Genomic DNA, 12,030 nt, shown 5'->3' on the forward strand with positions numbered 1-12,030 from the left:
GTTGTGTTATATATGATTTTTAATTGGCTTTTCAAAATATAAAATACAAAGAAAAATAAAAAAGTAGTGGAAAACTAAGAGGAGGGGGAGGGAAAAGAAATATAGTGTAAAGGGGGGAAAAGGAAAGAAAAAGGCACCCACTTCTGACTCTCTTTAGCACAGAATAGAATAGAATAGAATTTTTTATTGGCCAAGTGTGATTGGACACACAAGGAATTTGTCTTGGTGCATCTGCTCTCAGTGTACATAAAAGAAAAAAAAATACCTTCATCAAGGTACAACATTTACCACACAAATGATGATCATAGGGTACAATTTAACCCTTAATGATAGCAACAAAATGTTATAGTCATACAGTCATAAGTGGAAAGAGATTGGTGATGAAAACAATGAGAAGATTAATAGAAGTGCAGATTCAGTAAATAGTCTGACAGTGTTGAGGGAATTATTTGTTTAGCAGAGTGATGGCCTTCGGGGAAAAACTGTTCTTGTGTCTAGTTGTTCTGGTGTGCAGTGCTCTAGAGCGTCGTTTTGATGAAAAAGGCACCCACTTCCGACTCTCTTTAGCACAGTAGAACATAACTACAACCACAACTTTTTGCTTTTACACAACAGTATGTGCAAGTTCTACGTCTGAGGGTAGAACAAGAAGCAATGGGTGTAAACTAATCAAGGAGAGAAGCAACTTAGAACTAAGGAGAAATTTCCTGACAGTTAGAATAATCAATAAGTGGAACGACTTGCCTGCAGAAGTTGTGAATGCTCCAACACTGGAAATTTTTAAGAAGATGTTGGATAACCATCTGACTGAGATGATGTAGGGTTTCCTGCCTGGGCAGGGGGTTGGACTAGAAGGCCTCCAAGGTCCCTTCCAACTCTGATGTTATGTTATGTTATGTTATGTTGTTATGTTATGTTATGTTATGTTATGTTATGTTATGTTATGTTATGTTATGTTATGTTATGTTATGTTATGTTATGTTATGTTATGTTATGTTATGTTAAATCATTTCTAGAACAATAAAACTATCTAGCTAACAAAAAACAAAATCAAAGTTTCATTTTTCCCCCCCATTACAAGCACAAAAGCCAGAAGCAATTTCAGCATAGAAACAAAGATAAATATAGTCTCTTCTTTGGATAAAAGAATCAATTTGACCATCTCTTGCTTCTCTTTGTTGAGGGGAGTAATATATGCTTCTGTGAGCACATCGTCCAATTATGAGACGTCCTTTTGTTATGGGAACAATCCATCTCTTTCTCAAGCATCTGCAGTGGTGTCCTTGATGGTTGCACAGGCTCCCTCGGTCCACGCACACGTTCTCATTGTTAGGTTTCCCCCCCTTCCTTCCCCCAAGTTCATTGGCAAGTTGAAAAGCGTTAAGGTTTCGAAGAAGCAAAACGGTTCAGTCCTGACAACAGTTTCAGTCAAGGGCTCAAACTTAGCTGCAAAAGTTTTACAGACGTTTTACAGATTCATAGAGTTGGAAGGGACCTTGGTGGTCATCTAGTCCAACCCCCTGCCCAAGCAGGAGACCCTACACCCTTTCTGACAGATGGCAGTCCAGTCTCTGCTTGAAAGCTTCTAGTGAGGAAGCTCCCATAACTTCTGAAGGCAAGTTGTTCCACTGAATATAGAATAACAGAGTTGGGAGGGACTTTGGAGGTCATCTAGTTCAACCCCCCCACCGAAGCAGGAGACCTTACATCATTTCTGACAGAGGGCAGACCAGTCTCTCCTTGAAAGCCTCCAGTGATGAAGCTCCCACAACTTCCTAAGGCAACTTCTGTTCCTTCGGTTGATGGTTCTCATTGTCAGAAAATTCCTCCTTATTTCCAGGTTGAATCTCTGCTTGATCAGTTTCCATCCATTATTCCTTGTCTAGCCTTCGGGTGCTTTGGAGACTAGCTTGACCCCCTTCTTCCTCTCTGTGGCAGCCCCTCCCTCAAATATTGGACCACTGCTATCCTGTCTCCCCTGGTCCTTCTCTTCACTAGACTAGCCAGGCCCAGTTCCTGCAATTGTTCATCCTATGTTTTATTCTCCAGTCCCCTCATCATCCTGGTTGCTCTTCTCTGCACTCTTTCTAGAATCTCCACAGCTTTTTTTACAGTGTGGTGACCAAAACTGGATGCAGTACTTTAGGTGTGGCCTTACTAAGGCTTTATAGAGTGGTATTAATACCTCCCCTGATCTTGATTGTATCCCTCTGTCAATGCAGTTTAGGATTGCCTTGGTTTTTTGGGCCACTTAAACAGTTAAGCAGGTGGTCCTTGGTTTCCTGAACAGAGATTCACTGACTGGTCAGGGATGACCGAGGCTAGGGGTTGATGTGGATGATGGCAAGGGTGACAAGGAGCATGGCAAGAGTGAAATGAATGTTTTTCCTTTCTGCAACACGAAGGATCATCTGTGCAAAAACGGTGGTGGTGAACTGGACCGGCATTTCTCTCCTGGCCGCACGCAGAGTTAGAAAAAAGATGCAGAAAATTTAGAACTTCGCCGCCTGCGACATGACCTGAGTTTAACTCATAGAATCATCTATTGCAATGTCCTTCCTGTCGAAGACTACTTCAGCTTCAGTTGCAACAATACACGAGCACACACTAGATTTAAGCTTAATGTGAACCGCTCCAATCTGGATTGCAGAAAATACGACTTCAGTAACAGAGTTGTTAATGCTTGGAATACGCTACCTGACTCTGTGGTTTCTTCCCAAAATCCCCAAAGCTTCAACCAAAAACTGTCTACTATTGACCTCGCCCCATTCCTAAGAGGTCTGTAAGGGGTGTACATAAGAGCACAAATGTGCCTATTGTTCCTGTCCTATTGTTTCTTTTCGTTATATCCAATTAATATAGTTATTACATACTTATGCTTATATATATGCTTATATGTAGTATAGTTATTTCGTGCTTATGCTTATATATTCTGTTGTGACAAAATAAATAAATAAAAATAAAATAGAGTTTGCAACAGAACGCTTGGTCCTTTGCCAGAAATGAATCCCCCTGTTAATTGATTTAATCTAATCATCTGCAGCCAGTCGCCCGTTTTAATCAAATGCAGCCCCCCTTGGCCATCCTTTAAGAGAAGCCCCCTCCTATCTCTTGAGGACCCAAGTCTGCTCGTCCAACGCCCAACGACGGGAAGCTTGTAAAGAGATCAGCGAACAAGGCCGGGAAAGAGATGAAAAATTCACAGTCCCCATCGCTTTCTCGGACTCCTTTGGTGTGGCGATGTTTCACGTCGCCTGACTCTTGTCCGTGGGAATATTGGCCGAACGGACACCCCAGGATTTACAGGAAAAAGGGGAGATATATAGGGGAAAAGTTTTCCGTGTCTTCCTACAATCTAGGGCAGGGGTGTCAAACTGCAGGAGGCCGTCGCAGCCAAAACCAGATGTCAAGCTGGCCACGCCCACCTTGGCAATGCCCCCCCCAGCCCCCAAGGTCAAACACAACCCTGATGGGACCCCCAATGAAATCGAGTTTGACACCCCTGATCTAGGGCAATATTTCTCAGCCTTTGCAACTTTAAGAGGGACGGACTTCGACTTCCAGACCCCCCTCTTCTTTGGGGCAGCCCCTCAAATATTGGAAGACTCCTATCAAATCATTCCTAATGAGGAGCTAACTCATCTTAGAGGCTGTATATGTCCTACAAATCATTCAAGGACTTATTTAACATAGAATCATAGGCAGTGGTGGGATTCAAATAATTTAACAACCGGTTCTCTGCCCTAATGACCAGCTGGGTAGGTGTGGCAGGGTGGTCATGTGACCATGTGGGCGTGGCCAACTCAACGGCATTCAGATAGATGGGCGCTTCGCCTTAGCTTCGCCTTAGCGGTTACAATGTAATAAGGGCTAAACCAGGGAGGCAGTTTCTGTAAGCAGGGCAATAAAGATGAGGCTAGAAATACCACCAGAATGTTGCCTTCCTGCCTTCCTTACAGGATTAGCCCTGGAAAGTGGAAAAAAACAAAATAAGATTTCTTCCAACAACCAGTTCTCCGAACTGCTTAGAAAGTTAACAAATACAAGCTAAGTGGACATGGCCTTGTAGATGACCGTCACTGTGTCAAAGACCTTGGAGTACTCATATCAAATGATTGAAGTGCCAAAACCCACTGTAACAATGTTGCCAAAAAGGCACTAAGAGTTGTAAACCTAATCTTGCATAGCTTCTTCTCCGGTAAGATTACACTACTAACCAGAGCATACAAAACATTTGCTCCTCCTCCTCCTCCTCTCCACAAACCCCACTCTCTTTTAGCCCCAATGAAGTTACCTTTTTGAGTCATGAAAAAGTCCTCCTGCTCCTCCATCTCATCCTCCACAAACCCCACCCGTTCCTAGCACTGATGATGTTACGTAGCTGGGTCACAAAACATCTGCAAGCTCAAGAGAGGACCAAGGACCCCACAGGCTTCCTTCTCCTCCCCATAAACCCCACTCTTTTCTAGCACTGATGGGTCACGACACATTTGCAAGAAAACAACCAAGCTCAGAGAGTACCAAGGAGCCCACAAATTATGGGTCATAAATTACAGGTCATTTTTTTTTTTTGTATATTGACCAACTGGCAATAGTTGCACAACAAAACTCAAGAGCTTTAGCACCTGTTCAGCAAGCAACTGCTTGGTTAAGCTGAACTGTGATGAGTGGATTTAATCTGGGTGCATTTCGTAGTTCTCATGAAAGTCCATCTTGTTAGCTTATGATTCTTTGGTTTGTGTGAAGCTCCAAAATGGGATAACACAATAACACAAATGAACGTTGGCACTGACTTGGTTCTCTGTTTTTGAAGTCACTCGAGGCCGGATGGTTTCATTTCCCTTCTCTGTAATACAAATAGTCCTCAACTTACAACAGTTCATTTAATGACCCTTCAAAGTTACAACGGCACTGAAAAAAGTGACTTACGACCGTTTTTCACGCTTACGACCATTGCAGCATCCCCATGGTCACGTGATCAAAATTCAAGATGCTTGGCAACGGACTCGTATTTATGACGGATGCGGTGATCCCCTTCTGGGACCTTCCGATAAGCAAAGTCATTCGCTTAACAACCATGTTCCTAACTTAACAACCGCAGTGATTCGTTTAATAACTGTAGCAAGAAAGGTCGTACAATGGGATTCCTTTAACAAATGTCTTGCTTAACAACAGAAATGTTGGGGCTCCATTGTGGTCATAAGTCGAGTGTTGCGGTGGCCTAGAGGAGGAGCTCTCGCCTCACAGTCAGGAGGCTGTGAGTTCGATCCTAGGTAGAGGCAGATATTTCTCTCTCTCTGAGCACATTGAGAATATTATCTGCTGAACAAAACTCCGCACTGGCAATAGGAAAGGCATCCGGCCAGTAAACACTCGGCTCCATTCAGTTGCCCCGACTCCACACTTCAAGGGATTACGGGGTCATTAAAAGATGATGATGGTTGCCGTCATAAATTGAGGACCACCTGGGCTTTTTATTCTCCGGCAGAACTCCGCAAGGCATCCTTTTCCAAAGAGACCTCTAGGACTCTTCGGTAAGGTTGCAAAACAGAGTCGTTAGATTTTAATTGATGCATTTGTCAATTAATGGATCGGAGAAGGGGAGTTTTAATTAGTCAGGCTCCCCATTAGAAGCGGGCTGACGATTTACTGTAAAGAGATTAATGAGACAAGAGCATCAAGGGACGTCCTTTTTGATCTCACGAGGAGTCGCAGAAGTTTTGGGGGTTACTTTGTTCTCCCAAGTTCTCTTTATCAGCCTCCAAAGGGCGCCTGGGCTGAATTCTCGGTAACTAAATTTGCGAAACTCTTCTGCCCCCATCTCCACCCCGGCAAATTTTCATTTCTCTGATCTCTCCAAAGGCCACAGCTCAGATGCTTCTCTCTCTCTCTCTGCTGCAGATACTGTTTTCCTGCCCAGAAATCTCAGTTGATCTGGTCCAAAGATCAGAGGCAGCTCTTGGGCAGCGGAGATATAAATTCTGCATGCATTTAAAGACATTTTTTCCCCCCCCTTGTCTCTTCCTCTGCAGAAACCAGCTGGAAGGAAGGAAAAAGCATAAAAGCTTATGGGGCGGGGGGCAGAAGTTAAAAGGACGGGGCCCACGATGGTAATTGTCTCCAATTCTCTTAGTCCTCTGTTTTTACTGGAATAGAATAGAATAGAGTTGGAAGGGACCTTGGAGGTAACAAATTAACAGCGTTGGAAAGGGGACCTTGGAGGTCATCAAGTCCAACCACCTGCCCAGGCAGGAGACCCTACACCACTTCAGACAGATGGTTAGCCAACATTTTGTTAGAAATTTCCAGTGTTGGAGAATTCACAACTTCTGGGGGGCAAGTTGTTCCGCTTATTAATTGTCCTCACTGTCAGGAAATTTCTCCTTAGTTCTAAGTTGCTTCTCTCCTTGATTAGTTTACTTGCTTCTTGTCCTGCCTTCAGGTGCTTTGGAGATTTTTAGGGCCGCGGTGTGGCTCAGGCTGTAAGAAGCCTGTTATTAAAACACAGCTGCCTGCAATTACTGCAGGTTCTAGTCCCACCAGGCCCGAGGTTGACTCAGCCTTCCATCCTTTATAAGGTAGGTAAAATGAGGACCCAGATTGTTGGGGGGGGGCAATAAGTTGACTTTGTAAATATACAAATAGAATGAGACTATTGCCTTATACACTGTAAGCCGCCCTGAGTCTTCGGAGAAGGGCGGGATATAAATGTAAATTTTAAAAAAAAATTCTTCTTTGGGGCAGCCCCTCAAACCAATCAAGAAACTTATTGGGATATATACATTGACATGGCAAGCCACTAGTATATAAAAGGAGAGCAAACCCCACTCCCAACTAGCACTGATGATATTCCTTAGTTGGGTCATGAAAGGTCTGCAAGGAAACTTCCAACCTCAGAGAGCACCAAGGACCCAGCAGTTCTCCTCCTCCCCCATTCCCTTGTGACACTGATGATGTTCCCTAGTTGGGTCATGAAAGAAGGGCCTCTTGTGGCTCAACGGACTAATGCAGTCTGTTATTAACAGCAGCTGCCTGCAATTACTGCAGGTTCAAGTCCCACCAGGCCCAAGGTTGACTCAGCCTTCCACCCTTTATAAGGTAGGGAAAATGAGGACCCAGATTGTTGGGGGCAATAAGTTGACTTTGTAAAAAATATACAAATAGGATGAAGACTATTGCTAACATAGTGTAAGCCGTCCTGAGTCTTCGGAGAAGGGCGGGGTATAAATGCGAATAAAAAGAAAAAAAGAAAACCACTAAACTCAGAGAGCACCAAGGTAGCCCACAGATCAACCCTGAGCTACACAGATTCTCTTCTATTCATATTCTGAATATTATAGTTAGAGGGCAGAACCACGCCCTCTCCATTATTTCTGACCGAATTGTCTATGATCCATTTTTCCCGGGCAGCTTTGGAGCTTTGGATTCCTTGGAAGCCGGCAAGATGCAAATTGCAATGGGCAAGATTTACGTGTGCATTCGATTCCTCTTTGTAAAGCCCAGAGCTGAATGACAAAGCGAAGGGTTCCAGGTCTTTTCCGAAATTACTGTGCCGATTTTGTGAAGGGTAGCTGCCTTGGCAGTTTAATGCCGGATTCCACAGACTTGCAACAGGACCATTTCAAAGGCAGCAGCTGCTCTTCGGAAGAGGCAGAAATGACAATGGAATCGCTGCAGATATTAAACCAGGCCTGATTTTTCAGGCAACAGCCAGAACGGGGGGGGGAAAAAATAACACCCTGCTGCCATTAACTGAAGGGAAGATTTGTAGCTCAGGGTTGAACTGTGGGGTCTCTGAGCTGGGTGGTTTTCTTGCAGACTTTTCATGACCCAACTAAGGAACATCATCCGTGCTTGCGGGTGTTTTATGGTAGTAGGGAGCAAATCCCACACGCACTAGCTCTGATGATGTTACGTAGTTGGGTCATGAAATGTCCGCGAGAAAACAAGCGCAGAGAGCACCAAGGACCCCCCCCAGTCCTCCTCTTCCTCCTCCCCATCCAACTCCTCTTCCTCCCTGCAAACCCCACTCCCAATGAAAAGTCTGCAAGAAAATAACATAGAGCACCAAGGACCCCACAGTTGGGTAATGTCGTGTCCCACTCCTCCGCTGACGGCCGGGTCAGGGAAATCCGAATCAGGCGTGCCTCTGCAGCTCTGCCCAAAGTCCTAGCAAAGTCCTCAGGGCAGGCAGGAGACCAGAAAGTGACTTCAGCAAGACATGTTTAGACTTTGCCTGACTCAGAGAATGCCAGAAAGCAGATCCTTTATATAGGCCATGGGGTGTGGTTCCATGACTCAGCACTTATCCAGGCCTGCCCCTCCCTTCCTTCTGTTGCCTCCGCCTATGAAGTCTTCTGATGCGAGGGTCACTCCAATCGGCAGCTGTTGGTAATTGACCTCCCTCAGGCTCACATGCTGTGGAGGAGGGGGAGGGGTCTAGTTGCTCCGTTTGCCTGGGCATGGAGCCAGGGCTGGGGCCGGGAGGCATACTAGGACATTCCTCCGTGTTCGGAAGCAGATAAGAAGGCCCCGGCTGTGGTGAGATCGGACGAGACACAACAGGTAATGACACATGGGCAAGAAAACCACCAAGCTCAGAGAGCACCAGAAACCCCACAGTCTTCCTCCTCCTCCTCCTCCTCTCTGTAAATCCCACTCCCTTCCAGCACTGATGATGTTCTAAAGTTGGGTTATGAAACGTCTGCAAGAAAACCATCAAGCTCAGAGAGCCCCAAGGAGCCCACAATCCTCCCTTCCTCCTCTCTACGAACACCATTCCCTTCTAGCATTGATGATGTGACCTAGCTGGGTCATAAAATGTCTGCAAGAAAACAACCAACTCAGAGAGTATCAACAACCCCATAGTTCTCCTCCTCCTCCCTCCTCCACTCCACAAATCTTACTTCCTTCTAGCACTGATGATGTCCTTAATTGGGACATGAGATGTCTGCAAGAAAACAACCAACTCAGAGAACATCAAGGACCTCACAGTCATCTTTCTCCTCCTCTTCCTCCTCCTCCTCCCTCTTTTTCCTCCCTGCAAACCCCCCTCCCTTCCAGCACTGATGATGTTCCCCAGTTGGGTAATCAAACATCTGCAAGAAAACCGCCAAGCTCAGAGAACACCATCCTGAGCTACAAATATTCTCTTCAGTCGGTTCCTCCAATCCTCTTTCTTCACCTGCGTTGGGTAACGTTCCACCAGGCTCCAGGAGAAACCAGGGGCATGTCCCAAGGACAGCCTGTGCAGGTGAGCCGACTCAAAATCAGGAGGCTTGGGAAGGTGAGTGTTGGCCCATGTGGGTCAGCCTAGAAGCCTAGGAGATCCGTGACTTCTCTGTAGTCCTTGATGGAGTTTGGAGCGAAACCAAGGAAACCAAGCAGCCCAAAGGGTGATGCTTTGGCCAGGAGCCCACTAGGCCACAGCACCTTCAAAGCTTGGAGGACATTTATGAGTTTGAAATAGGTGGGCTCCTCCCTCCCACTCAACGCCCCTCATCCCCAGTGGCAAAGAACAAGGGATCCTATTGGAAGGGAGCTGTTGTGGCTCCCGCCCCCGAACCTGGCCCCATGCCCAAAAGTGCCTTGGAGCCGGGCCTGCTGCCAGAAAGTGATTTGGACAGTGAGGGAGAAGGGCCGTCAGGACTTATCTCGGAAGCACTGGCCTCCCTGGATCAGCTCCAGGAGCCAGAAGCAGGCCAAGCGAAAGAGATAACGAGGCCTCCTTCTCCTGACTCTTCCCCCCCCAGGCCACGCCTGCAGACCCAGCTGACAGCAATCAGGCTTGGCTCAATCCCAGGTTTCGTAGGCAGGAGAGAAGGGAACGACAGAAGCAGGGGAGGGGCAGGCCTAGGAAGTGCTGAGTCATGGAGCCACACCCCACAGGATATAAAAGGCAGCAAGAGCTGGTGTGTCTCTTTGTATCAGGCAAATCCACGGATTGACTAGAGCTGAAGGTTGTGACTCACCAGCGTCTTGGCAGCTATCGAGGGCTCTTGGCAGACGCTGGCTCTTTTGCTGCCAGAGCTGATAAGAGCCGGCTAATTAAGCCATCGCTCGGACGGAGGCGAGGAGGACACAACAGGAGCGTTCTCAACAGTGGCTCCTCCCCCCAATTCCAGGGTTTCTCTGGGACTCCCAGAATGGACCATGACCACTTTGGGGGAAAGAAACTTACTTAAGCCTCTGCGGTTTGCAATGGCTACAATAGGTTGGCCGATGCAGCTCACCAGATGGTCAAATTACGCATTTATTTCTATTTTGCCCTACAGCATATGGCAGACGGGCAAGTCTCATGTACAAAAGAGAAAAGGAAGGAAGGAAGGAAGGAAGGAAGGAAGGAAGGAAGGAAGGAAGGAAGGAAGGAAGGAAGGAAAGAGAAAAAGGGAAAGAAAAAAAGGGTCACAAAAAGAAATATAGAAATATAGAAGAGGTCCAAATTGGATCTCGGCGCAGGGCAGTCCTCAGTTTCATCCTAGTTTCACTCCGGTTCCTGCCAAGCGATCCGATTTCCATTCATTTGGCCGAGCCAAAACCTAGAGAGAGGGCTGATCCCCATATAATATCCAGGATATGATTAACTGGTGGGTTTTGGGGAAGCTCCCTGGTTTTCTTCCTCTCCCTCCTCTTGGTCCTCCTTTCGAATGAGGAGGACATAGACGATGCAGAAGGACAGGAAACAGCAGATTTCGAATAAAAGCTGGATGCCCACAAACCTGCGAGAGGACGAAAAACAGAGAGTCATTTGAAACAGCTTCCCTCGCTTGCAGTTAGCAAGACGCCTAAAATCCTGTCTTAATAAGTGCAAATTTCATTTCTCCCTCTGTTTTTTAAGAATATTAAATGGGGGGGGGGGAGCATTTTTGTCATCCCGGTCAGTGTGAAATTCAATTTTTTTTACTACTGGTTCTGTGGGTGTGGCTTGGTGGGTATGGTGTGGCTTGGTGAGCGTGGCTTGGTGGGCGTGGCAGGGGCAGGATACTGCAAAATCCCCATTCCCTCCCCACTCCAGGGGGAAGGATACTGCAAAATCCCCATTCCCTCCCCACTCCAGGGGGAAGGATATTGCAAAATCTCCATTCCCTCCCCACTCTGGGGCCAGCCAGAAGTGGCATTTGCTGGTTCTCTGAACCACTCAAAATTTCCGCTACCGGTTCTCCAGAACCTGTCAGAACCTGCTGGATTTCACCCCTGATCCCGGTTCTTTGCACGCCTTCATCAATTTTTCCTTGGGAAATTCCGATTTTGTGCCTGTTTTTCCTCCCGTGTGTTTTTTTGTAAACTCTCTCTCTAAACTCCTCAATCATCCATTAGAATAGAATAGAATAGAATAGAATTTTTTATTGGCCAGGTGTGATTGGACACACAAGGAATTTGTCTTGGTGCATAAGCTTTCAGTGTACATAAAAGAAAAGATACCTTCATCAAGGTACAACATTTACAGCACATTATTGTGTGCCTTAAGGACTTGGCCGCAACATTCTGAAATGCATTCCAGGTTCAAAGGCTGAAACGCAGATCTGAAATCAATTTATCTGTTTATAAAATTGATCGGCTTGAGATTGGCTTGTTGATCTAAATACAGTTAGTCCTTGAATTATGACCAGAACTGAGACCAGCATTTCAGTCTGGGAGCAAGGCAGTCATTGGGTGAGTCACGTCCAATTTTACGACTTTTTTTGCCATGGTTGTTAAGTGAATCATGTGGTCATTAAACGAATGCAGCATCCCCCATTTGTCTTTGCTTGTTGGACTCTGCCTGGGAAGGTCACAAAAGGGGATCATGTGACCCTGGAAAGCTGCAACCGTCATAAATCCCTGCCTGTTGCCAAACTGACTACTGCTTAACTTCAAACGGTCACTAAATGAATGGTTGTACTTCCAACTCGGTTTGAAAGTGGGTGAATTAAAAGTGGCAGCTGTTTATGATTATTATTGTTGTTGTTGTTGTTTGTTTGTTTGTTTGTTTGTTTTATTCAATAAACATGAAACTCAGTCAACTGAACATTTAAAGATGTGCCATAAATA

General features: G+C 45.9%; 1 protein-coding gene across 1 annotated transcript in view; it reads right to left on the bottom strand.

The window, feature by feature from the left end:
• Nucleotides 1-10,579: 10,579 nt before the first annotated feature.
• SLCO2B1 (solute carrier organic anion transporter family member 2B1) overlaps nucleotides 10,580-12,030 on the bottom strand; it is a 54,261-nt gene continuing 52,810 nt past the window's right edge. The window contains exon 14 of the mRNA XM_058185064.1: nucleotides 10,580-10,718. Within this exon, the coding sequence (XP_058041047.1) occupies nucleotides 10,580-10,718 (139 nt within the window). The remainder of the gene's footprint in view (nucleotides 10,719-12,030) is intronic.

The sequence above is a fragment of the Ahaetulla prasina genome, chromosome 5 (assembly GCF_028640845.1).
Source record: "Ahaetulla prasina isolate Xishuangbanna chromosome 5, ASM2864084v1, whole genome shotgun sequence".
NCBI lineage: Eukaryota > Metazoa > Chordata > Lepidosauria > Squamata > Colubridae > Ahaetulla > Ahaetulla prasina.